The sequence below is a fragment of the Stegastes partitus genome, unplaced genomic scaffold (genome assembly GCF_000690725.1).
Source record: "Stegastes partitus isolate 25-593 unplaced genomic scaffold, Stegastes_partitus-1.0.2 Scaffold1553, whole genome shotgun sequence".
Taxonomy (NCBI): domain Eukaryota; kingdom Metazoa; phylum Chordata; class Actinopteri; family Pomacentridae; genus Stegastes; species Stegastes partitus.
The window spans coordinates 153,769-165,126 of NW_007579284.1; the positions used below are offsets into that span (position 1 = coordinate 153,769).

The following is an 11,358-nucleotide window of genomic DNA, read 5'->3' on the forward strand; positions in this document are numbered from 1 at the left end:
GAGTTGAATTCGATTCACGGCGACGTCTATAAATGCCATCTATACAACACCTTTTGCACACATGCAGCCCAGTGTCGTCATAATACCACCTCCGTGCTTCACTGTGTGTCTTCACTATGGAGACATGCACAACCCACAGGTGCAGAACTGAGAAAACTCTTGTGTTCACAGGTCAGTTTATTGTACATATTTATGCAGTCCAGCTAACTGGAAGTCACAAGTGTACTCAGTTTTGTGGCGTTGATTTTCTACTTTAAGGCCTGTTTTTTTTTTTTATATAGTCTCTGAAGTATTTGTTTTTAATCGTTCACAAGAGGAAATATTCTATTTGTCAACTTAGAAATGTGCATTACTCATTAAGAGATTAAACAGTTTGGAATCATATGTTTTGAAAATGATATTTCACAGGGCTCTCATCACTTTTCTTACTTCATCAGGAAACGAGCTATTTCTTACTTTTCTTGCTTCCTATGGTGTTTTTAAAGTGGCACTAATGTCATTTTTTGTTAACAATTAAAACAAAAATCACTGTGTAATGTGACGAGGTGGGGGGTTCAGGGAATTTTAGCATTTTCCTACCCAGCACCACACAGCAGACACACACAGCAACCAGCTGGTGAACTTATTGCAACAAAACAGATTTAAAAGGAGAGTGAAGATTGGACTTCACTTTAGGTGAGTGCTAATGTTGCACTCTGAGTCTCTGGATATACAAAGGAGTCTTGTTGTGAATGCTGCTTAATTTAATTGCTGTTACTTCTAATTGCAATACAAATACCTGCACTTACATGTGATTTAAATCCCAGAAGTGTTGGTCAGTTAAACCTCACGCTAATGTTTGTAGTAACTCTCTAAAATTCCTGGAATCTTCAGGCTCTCCAGTGTTGTCAAAGTAAAAGAGCTAAGACATGGTTTAAAATGTCAGTTGCTGCTCGTCGTGTTTTATCTGCAGATACCTGGTGTACAGGAGGTCGTAGAGAAAATTCCTGAAACCTGGTTAAACACACAGTACCGACCTAATGAAGCTGTATTCTCCGCAGGCCACAGACTTCCTATTCCAGCTTTTTGCCGCCGCTGTCGTTTCCTGGGGCGACCACTCCATGCCCCTGCTTTTCGGCATCAGGGCCCAGTGGTTCCCATGGCAACCGGAGTCCAAACCTCCAGCGCTGACACACGGTCTGTACGGCGAGGAGTTGCTCGTCGACCACGTCCTGCCGCGGTGCCTGCTGGGAGTGTCCCACAGCCTGCCTCTGCTCCTGGACAAGGAACCCTGGAGCGGCCAAACAAACAAGGTGAGCGGAGACGTGGTTTTGTGGATCTGGCATTTGTTCAATGTAGTTTCAGGTCCAGTTCTGATGACAGTGTGTATGCATATTTGCTCTTGTGTTGTGCGTCTCAGTTCATAGACTGGCTGCTCAGCATCACAGAAGGTCCTGAAGAGAGTCTGTCAGCCACAACTGTCAACACAGCCAAAGGTAATCGACACAAACCCAACAACTCTAACTAGAGACATTCACAGATTACACTCTGTTCGATGCATCTCAAAAGCACAAGGAAAACACAACTAAATGGATTGTTGCTTCTACAGCTCTGTTTACCGTTTATACAAAGCAGCTGCTACCTTTTGCTGCAAGTCTTTCCCCCATTCTTGTCCCCCACTGTCCTGTCTCTCTCTTCACTGTCCTATACAATAAAGGCAAAAAGGCCAAAGAAATAACTCTAAATAAATAAAAGTGACCATGTATTCATTAGAAAAATTCCTGTTACGAGAGAAACTGGAATTTATTTACATCATGGTGCAGCAATATCGCAGTTATATTTGAAACAGAAAACCCACATTGACAACACAATTGAAACTAAAAGTCAAAATGATGACACACTTTCTAAATGCAAAGTCTTCAGTGATTCAGTGCTTCTGCAGAAATCTCACATCATAGCTCCTCATAAAACAACTGGAATCTGCACCACACCCAAATGATTCCCTCAGAAACTCAGTAGTTTCAGTTTTTGTTTTTTTTTTAAACTATACTTGTCAAACAGCAGAACAATGCCTTTAATGTTCTGAGTGTTTTTCAAGTCGGAGTCCAAATCTGCAGCTTCCTTTGGAATGAATAGACGTCATCTTGGAGTCTGGTGTCCACTTCTTGTAATACAGCCGTTATGTAAACTGTGCAGGTTTCAAAAGATACAAATAATTGTCTTTACAAATATCTTCAGAAAAAAAGGAAATGCATTTGGATGTTTTGTTTGACTTAACTGGATATACACGGTAGGTTTTGGCCAGAAAAACTAATTGTAAACAGAACTATTTGACAGAAACACTGAGAGAGGATGAAACACTGATGTTGGTATCCACACAGTTACAACCTAACACACACATGGATGTCGTTTCTCCTAACATTTACATCGTTCATTCACAACAACACCTCTTTGTGCAGAAGTTAAAACAGACTAAAAAGTCCCGAGTGGTTCATCTGATGGTCCGTGGGTTGTTGTTTCAGCTGCTCTCTTGGCTCTGAAGTCATCGGCCGAGTTCAAGAAGAAAGCCGTGTGGACCAGAGCTTATGGCTGGTAGGCCGGAGGAGCCGCGACATGCTGTTGCCGCGGTAACGTGCACGGATGGGGTCCTCACAAAAGACGCAGCTTTTGACAGTCGAGCTGCATCATTGCTGCCTGTTCTCGTTGGACACGGACGCAGCGCTGGAGGAAGTTGAGACGTTTGCATCTGGAAGCTTAACCAGAAACTGCTGTTGTAGCTTCACTTCAATCACATATTCAAGAGGAATGTGCTCAGTCAAACTTTCAATATTCATGAAAAGTGCCACAGAAACTATGATTTTGTGCCTCTTCTTCTCTTAAGTTCCATGACATCAAACCCACTGAGATAAAACAAAGACTTAGGTTTTTATATTCCTTATTGTATTTTTCCTAGAAGGCGTAAACTGTTCAGTCAGTTCTTTGACTAAATGCTTCATTTCCTCTTCATCTTCTTGTTCCATTTCTCCAGGTGGTGTTGTCTCTCCTTCAACAGCTGCCAGACTGTTAGAGAGGCTCCTGGAAAGACAGTTCTGCTCTTAGAAAGTTGACAAAACAGTGTCGGTACTGCATATATTGCTAGCATAGAATGCCGGTCAAAAGTTTGGACACATTCAATTTCATTATTGCTACTATCTCCTACATAGTGTGACAATACAAGTGACTGCAAAACTATAAAGTAACACTCATGTATATAAAGCAAATAAATGTAAACAAAGCATAATCAATACTTGAAATTTTAGATTCTTTAAATTGGCCACTGTTTACTTTGATTACAGCTATTTTTCCAATTCAATTCATTTTGATCCATGCAGCATAAAATTGAAACATGTAATTTCAGGACAGTTTACATAGTAAGATAAAAACCGTAACATATTATACAGAGAAGCACAAAATCTTCTCCTTGAAATTCATTACAAACGCAGTGAAATTCTTGTTTTCTGGGGTCAGAGTGCAGGCTCATACATGACAAGGTGCTCCTGGAGATGAAGGGGTTAAGGAACTTGCTTGAGGGCCTGATAGTGGCAGCGTAGTGGTGCTGGAGCTAGTAACTCAGACAGAACCACTGACGCACCACTCTGGAAACCTTTGGATGATGTGTCCAAACTTGTGAGTGCTGCCTTACGTTACAGGTAGATTCTGCTGCAAACAAACTAATGTACTTGCTGAAGTTGAGCAGGTAAAACTAAATAGTGTTGACAGATAAATTTGTTCCTACTGTGGTATTATAGTAGCTGCTATTCATACGTCTCAGGCGTTTTTGTTGGAGTTGCTTGAAACACAAGTCCTGACTCAGCAAATTTCTGGTCACATGACTTTAACTCACATTGTGTCAAGAATCTGATAACCTCATGACAACTTTGACCTAAACACCAATGACTTCGTTTAGTTCGGCCTCTTAACTTGGATGGACATCTGGTGGTAGCACGAGTTGTGATGATTTATTACAAACACAATGAGATATTCAAAAGTACATTTTTGATTTCGTAAAATTTAGGCTTCAAACTGGGAAAAACTTTTTGGATTGGAGGTGAAACGTCTTCAAGAAGCCGATCTGACTGCCTTCGTTTTAGCCCTCGATCACCTCACAAGTGCCTGAAACGACAGGACTCCGCTATGCAGTACCTGGTTAATTAACATAGTGTGGCTAGTTCATCTTACCAAGAGCAAGAACGGGCAGGTAGAGCATCAGCACCAAAGGGAAGTGAACATACGGAGACACTGTTGAAGGGTTGGAGGCTGTTTGCTCGATGTAATGCAGGGCTTCGTAAATAGTGACACCTGAAGAGCACAAAGAAATAATTAGATGTTGAAGTAATGCTGACACATATAACAGTGGTTTTGGTGTTTTGAGTGGTGTGGACAGTAGTTGTCTGACTGCTCTGCCTGTGCAGTGCTGATAATATGTATAACAGCAGTGCTATGTCACACTCACTCGCCTGGAATGTGCTTTCCTCACACACACTTCCTGACATTTTATCATCTGCTCTGCTTTGCCAACTCGTTTCCTGTATGCTCCCACCACTTCCCTTACACAACGCCGGCCATTGACTCATGTTAAGCTCATATTGTTGAGAATAAATGACTCCCAAATGTACTGAGGTCTCACAATATGATGGTGTGAATGAAGTCGATTAAAGCTCATTTTGTTACCTTCAGTGGCGACTGACAGGATGTATAAGGGGATCCAGAGTGTGTACCGAATCCACAGCATAGCGATGGAGGGTTTTTCCATCACACACAACAGCTCATGAGGGTACCTGTCACCACACAATTCCAAAATGTTAACCATGGTTTTGAACGGGCACGGTGTCACACAATAGGTTTTCAATTTAGATACATACAAATTGCAATGTAGTTGTTTCGCTTAGAGTTTGTGGCAATACTAAGGATGGAGAAAATACTCAATGACAGCTGATGTCACAGTTTAGGCTTTGTTGTCCATTTGTGCCTCAGAACGACATTCAGAGAAAATCTGAGACCATCATGCTTTTGATATGTCACTGGACTAATTTGAGAATCTTTCCAGATCAAAATCCAGGGACTAACGTTGAGGAACTTAAAGCTTCCTTCAGTTCTTTGTTATCTGTTTTTTCAATGCATAAACCCCCACAAAGATGAGGGAAAGTCGACAAATTCCATTTTAAAAAGGGACAATATAAAAAAATTGACAACGTTAAGTAAATTGTAAGGTAGAGCTTCTCGTTGCAGATCGCTTTCTGCTTAAGTGTTTCTCAACATAAACAACCCATCGTTGGTTCGTCTTTCGTAGGATTTGCTGTTGTGTAGATGTGCAATAAATGAAAGAAGCTTGTAGTTGTCAGTTTTTTAAAATGCCAATCGTACAATTTTTGGTACAAACGCTGGCATATTTGATCAGTCAACAACAGTCATTTAGACAAGCCACATCCTGAAAGTTCTTGAACTGTCTAAAAATCTCCAAGCAGGGACTTTGTAGGGGGCAAAACAGTCTTCTGGAACTTCATCTCAATTCTGGTTCCTCTAGTGGAAATGCTGATAGAGGAACTGAGTACTTTAAAACGTTCATAGTCCATGGGGAAAGTTTCTGAGGTGGAAATGAAACTGTTGTGACAAAATTATACTTCCGGGAACTTTCGGAGGAAAATCACCCCGTCTTGAAGAGGGACTCCATAATTACTCCAATTCAGTTTTCGTTAATATCAATTACCCATTGACAAGTGAGGTGAATCACATTGATTATATCATTGCAGTCCAATATTCTGCTGGGAAATCTTGGCTCCTGGCATTCACATGGATGTTACTTTGTCATGTACCACCTACTAAACATTGTTGCAGGGCAATCACACACCCTGTAGCAGTGGAACACCCAAATGGCACTGGCCTTCCCCACCAAGACAGTTCGCTCTGTCACAGGGCATAAACTGCTCAGGAACGATTTGAAGAACACAACAAAAAGGTCAAGGTGTTGACCTGGCTTCTAAACTCCCAAGATCCCAGTTTGACTGAGCAGCTAGACCCTACACCATAACCCACAAGAACCACAACCCTAAGGATCCATTGCCTATGTCCTAATGCCAGACGCCACAGGACAGCCCAAGAGATCCAATATTCATATCACGATAGATCAGAGGCATTTTAGTCCCATGAGGGAAACCTACACATCATTAGACAGATCAGACAGGTGGTGGTTTCAGTGTTGTGGCTGATGTGTGCATTTTGCTGCTGTAATCATTTACATGCAATACTTTGCAAAGGGTGTAGGCACAATAGATGTCTGGTTACATATCCATAACTAGTGACATCAGGGAGACATTTGATCTGTTCTAGATTCATTCTACAGCCAGAGTCATAAGAACAAGCAGTCGTGGAACAGACGGTCTGACTCCCCACAAAGTTCTGATCTCATCTCTAGGATGAGACGAAGAAACAGATAAACTGTGGCAAGTTCTCCAAAGTGCTGAACAACCGGTCTGCAAGTCAAATTTAACAGTACCAAATAAAACTTTTGCTGTTTTAAAGGTAAAGAATGTTCACCCCAAATGCTGATGTAGTTTTTTTTCCCCACTTTATTTCTCTGTGAATTACGTTATTTCAAGAAAAAAAAGCCACCTATTAATTGAAGTATTGCATATTATTGTGTTATCCTCACTTTATTACCTAAAGCATCTGGACAATGCTGTAGATGCCTGCCTATTTATGTCTGTTTGACATAACCAGTGCAGCCAGTTAAGTCAGAACAATGTTATTAGTCTTTTTACAAGTTCCAACAAGTGAAATATTGTGAAAGGGTTGGCCATGACCAAGGTCATTAACAGATCAAATCATTTTAAAAATATTAACATATAAAACAAATTCTACTAATACATCAAACGGCTACAAAAGTAAATATGGACATTTTTGTAAAAGTCTGACTTGACCCACATCTGACCCAGCGACATTTCTGTTTGCTGTAGAGTGCAGACCCAACTTGAGCTTATTGCTTAGCTTTATGGGTATAAAACCTAACTGTCTGCTTGCCAGAGACGACCTGGTAAATATACACTGAAGCATTTCGGCAGCTCAGTAGTAAAATATTTCCCTCTGGAGTTGGTAGAGACCAAACACGGAGCAAAAAGAGCATGAGCATTGTACTTTTATGTCAGGAGTACGCAATCGCTTCTCCAAGTGGTCAAAAACATCAGTTATAACAAGTCTGAATCCCTTAATAGATATTATTGAAGCTTTTCTGAAGGATAGAGAGAGATTCCAGGTGTACGTAATGAATTGATATGTCAGTTCAAGTGTAAATGCACTTTAGAGGAGCTTAAAGGCATGGCAGGACTATTAGTCGAAGTACTGTAAAGGTTTATTAGGAAATTTGCATTATAAATAAGAACACCTTTTTAACACCTTGGTAGCTGTATCCTGATTTATTTTCTGTTCACTTGAGATTTTCCTCAATAGTTTCATATTAAACGCAAAGTGGATGATTTTGTTATTACAAGATGGTGTCATAATAAAATACTATAGCATGTTTAGAAATGTAATTTTTTAGCAGCTTGTATTTTTCAGTAAGATCATTAAGATGTGTCTCTGAGGATGACTAAGGCAAATGTCTTTGAAAGCTACCTTGCTTACGATATCTTACTTATTTTGGTTGTGCAATGAATATTTATACGTTACAAAATCTGACAGAAGTGCAGCTCTACGTCCTTGTCAGACCTGTAACCGCCTGTTTGCGTACCTTAAGAGGTCTTGAATGTTCCACAGGAAGAACTGCACACACACAACTGGTTTACTCTGAATATCCTCCAGCTTGATGACCATGATCAACAGGAGGTTCTTCTCCATAACCTAAAAAAAAAACAATGGCATGCAAAAATGTTGGTAACGTCTACTTGATTAATGATAAGATTGCATTTGTTGATGAGCTGTGATACGCACTTGGAATAAACGAGGAAGGAGTCTGGCTTTCTCAATCCCATCTGCGATATGAAAAAGCTCCAGGATAGAGAGCAGCTGGCAGAGACTCATCACAAACCCAACGGAGTAAAATGTATCTGCTAAAGCATCTGCAAAATCAAAAAAAGGCACTTTATCATGTGAATCATTGGATGGAGGTTATTCTTACTAACCAGTGATGATTTAAAAAGTCGGTCTTTGTTATTTACCTTTTTTATTGGAATTGACAACAATCACAAACATACTTTATTTTTGCACTGATCTTCAGCCTCACCTTGACCAAATGTTAAAAACCTGGCGATGGTGTTGGCCAGTATCCATGTATGACCACAAAACTGGAAGAGGTTATATGAGAAAATGTAGGCAAGCCTGAAGCTGAGCCTGCAAGACAGGAAAAAAAAAAAGGAGCAGAACTGGTTATCGTAACCAGCATTTGTTGTGTTTTTGGTAAATAGGAAGTTGCACAGGTGTAGCCAGTGACCTTCACTGGCCTTCTGGCAGGATGCTTACAGTCAAATGATCAAATAATTGCATACTAGTACTAATAAATTTATCTTGTATGGTTAGTAATATGTATTTAACTGTTTGATTTAAAGGTGTTTAACCACAACTGACATGATAGTTCCCAACCACTAGTTACTCTCTTTGCAGACAACTGTTACTATTCTACTAAGACCATTACCATATCTGATTCTGGCTTGAAAACATGCATGTATGTTGGGTGGAGAGCATCACAGAAGACTTTATCATGGTTCCCATTTACTCGCTTAACCCCATTGTAGGTGCAGTTTTATCTGAAATTCTTGTTTATCTTGCTCAAAAAAAGTCCATAGTAGATGTTTTTTGTGGCAGGATCGGACAAACTCCGACACTTTAATTGCTTAGTTTTAATCACATTATGCAGCTGCTGTGTTTTGGCTTCGAGGCGGAGTACAGTGAAGGCAACATCACCACAAGCATCCATGTTCAAATTCTGCTTGGATGTTGTTTCTTCAACAGTTTCATGACCTGAGTAAAGTCATTTCTAATGCTACTTTTGAGTTAAGAGTTAATGTGAGTGCAATGAAAAAAGAAACGTGACCCAAAATGCATTGTTCCTGTTGACCGTCATTTTAAGAGAAGTATCTGTAAAACTGTTCACAAGACAGCGCCAAGGTCAGTTTTTATTCTTTCTGTTATGGCTGTTTTTTTGGGGTTTTTTTTACCTCTGGGGGCTTCATAGTTGCTACACCTTCCCAGAGCCTAGAAGAATGAGTTTTATTTTCATATCAAGATGTAGAGTCTGGGGGTTACATGACAAAGAACCTCGAAGCGAGAACGTGTTTTTTTTTTATAAGCAAGTAACTCAAGTGAGCGGATTCCATATTTGAGTGTGGCATCCAGTTGTTCCTGATCATGAAGAAGTTGTGATGAACATGTCAGTGGAATGTAAAACTACACCAACTACACACCAGCATTCTATAGAAGTATATATATTTTTTATTCAATCAAGTGTAATTCTCCTTTTAGCTCCATTTTGGTCTCCACCAACACAATACCTGACTCTTTAGCTGCGAAATGTATTGTGTTCACCAGATATTGCTAACTTTGTTCATGCTTGGCAGGTAGTAAACAGATGATTTATTAGTGCATTTTGCTTATAATTATTTACTTATATACCAGAAAAATTGAGGTGCATGGCACAAAACCAAAACAATGACCTTAAAGAGTCAAAAAAAATCTGTAGAGGTGAAGGGAGCTGCAAAGTTTGCAATAATTCTCTGTGGATTTGTCTCTCTGAGTGACTCATATCACATCATAGTCATTAGACCCAGTGTTTACATAAAAGTGCAGCCTTAAGTGCATTTCAGTACACAGTCCTACTATTCAGCCGGGGTAGTTTTAAACTTCATGCCAGTGTTTTATGAGCTCCTCTTGCATGCACAGAAGCTGTAACAAAAAAAAAAAACAAACAAGTACCAACAAGAAAACCCTTCAAATCTATTTGAACTCAAAGCCTGTCATTCCTCAACCCTTCCCAAAAATACACAACATTCCTTTCATAGCAAAGACCCTGCTGCAACGCTCACACTAACACACTTACATTCTCCTCTTAAAGTCTTCTTTTGTTCCTTTCGTTGCAGGTAAAAAGAAGGTCCTCATAATCCTTGTCTGAGTTTGAGGCAAATCATGTTTCCAGCTACAGTTTGGGGCTGTGTGCAGCAGTTTTCTCCCTTTAAACACACACCAGCGCCTTGCTTCATCCTCCTCCTTCACGAGTGAAAGCCCAAAATATGCTGCAATATCTGTATTTCGTAGTGCTTCCTCAGGCCGATTGCAGCAAGTATGAAGCGAAAAATTCCATGTGTGAGCGCTATGTTGACTAGTCCCACCCCCTTAAAGCAAACTATGAACTGACTGTCTGCCAAGAAAAAGGCTGAGCACAGAGGAGAGAGAGAGCAGCAGGAGAAAATGAGAAACCCACAAAGAATGTGCACGAACCCTTTTTGTTCAAGTGAATGGTAGAAGGAAAGTGACACTCTTGATGTGCTCCATTTGTGTCACATGGAAATATAACTAGTGGTTTAGGCTCACAGTATCCTTCAAAACTGCACCTAATACACAAAATCCAACATGCTGTTCTCTTCACTGCCACCAGATGTTGCAAAGTTGCTCCCTCCCAGACCCAATGCAGCTTGAGAATTGTCTGTGTTTCATGTCGTACACAGATGGATAATCAAAAGTTTCGACACAGGGTTTCACTTCTATATCATGAATTTAACTGCAATAAAAATGCAGGACTGTAGAAAACAAGAGGGGATGCAATAAAGTCCCTTGGCTCTTAACATTATCCAATCTGAATAGTTTTGGAAGAAACCATGCTTAAAACATGCATGCAGTAACAAAATTGAGCTCCAAAAAACTGACTATTTTCCCATTAGTCATCGTACAAACTGCAGACTGAGCTGCTGCATTCTACCGCATGTCGGATGCTCTTTCTTTTGTGTCCATCATGATGGGTTTCCTTTCAGTTGTTTGAAATACATGACGAAACTTAATCCAGTGGCATAGAAAGCCCGCTGTTCCTAGTGTTGGACACTTGTGTGTTACTGATGCAAATGTTCATCAATGTCTACATTATCATTAGCAAACAAAAACAAACGTTAGCCAAGTAGGTATTAGATGTTCTTCTGTAGCACACTATTGAAGTTTAGGTGGTGGTGATGTTGCCTGGAATGGAACGCTATTTTGAAGGGAGCGCTTATGTTTAACTTCTCGATGTTTCTTCTTTTTCCTGCCACAAGATGGAGGAATTTTAAAATTGCGACATTTTATTGTCGTCAAATGTAACTAATTACCCCTTGACAATGCAACAATTATCAAATTATCATTTTTTTAATCATTAATGTGGCCTATGAT

The 11,358-nt window shown here is 40.0% G+C and overlaps 2 protein-coding genes across 2 annotated transcripts in view; one reads left to right on the plus strand and one right to left on the minus strand.

Moving 5' to 3' along the window:
• focad (focadhesin) overlaps positions 1 to 2,985 on the plus strand; it is a 60,496-nt gene extending 57,511 nt beyond the window's left edge. The window contains exons 39-41 of the mRNA XM_008300512.1: positions 1,008 to 1,292; positions 1,400 to 1,475; positions 2,502 to 2,985. Coding sequence (XP_008298734.1) covers positions 1,008 to 1,292; positions 1,400 to 1,475; positions 2,502 to 2,575 — 435 coding nt within the window. The 3' untranslated portion in view covers positions 2,576 to 2,985. The remainder of the gene's footprint in view (positions 1 to 1,007; positions 1,293 to 1,399; positions 1,476 to 2,501) is intronic.
• hacd4 (3-hydroxyacyl-CoA dehydratase 4) lies at positions 2,959 to 10,280 on the minus strand. The gene is made up of 7 exons (XM_008300511.1): positions 10,043 to 10,280; positions 8,234 to 8,340; positions 7,942 to 8,069; positions 7,742 to 7,851; positions 4,690 to 4,796; positions 4,198 to 4,317; positions 2,959 to 3,054 (listed from the first exon to the last, which is right to left on the minus strand). Exons 1-7 carry the CDS (start codon positions 10,099 to 10,101, stop codon positions 2,972 to 2,974), a joined length of 714 nt encoding a protein of 237 aa, XP_008298733.1. The 5' UTR covers positions 10,102 to 10,280; the 3' UTR covers positions 2,959 to 2,971.
• Between the last annotated feature and the right edge of the window lie 1,078 nt (positions 10,281 to 11,358).

Excerpts from the sequence above, each read along its gene's own strand:
- hacd4 (XM_008300511.1), bottom strand. The coding sequence starts at position 10,101 with ATGAGGACCTTCTTTTTACCTGCAACGAAAGGAACAAAAGAAGACTTT. Across the intron at positions 8,341-10,042 it reads GAAGACTTTAAGAGGAGAAT|GCTCAGCTTCAGGCTTGCCT; the intron begins GTAAGTGTGTTA and ends CCTGTCTTGCAG. Across the intron at positions 4,318-4,689 it reads CCTGTCAGTCGCCACTGAAG|GTGTCACTATTTACGAAGCC; the intron begins GTAACAAAATGA and ends TGTGCTCTTCAG.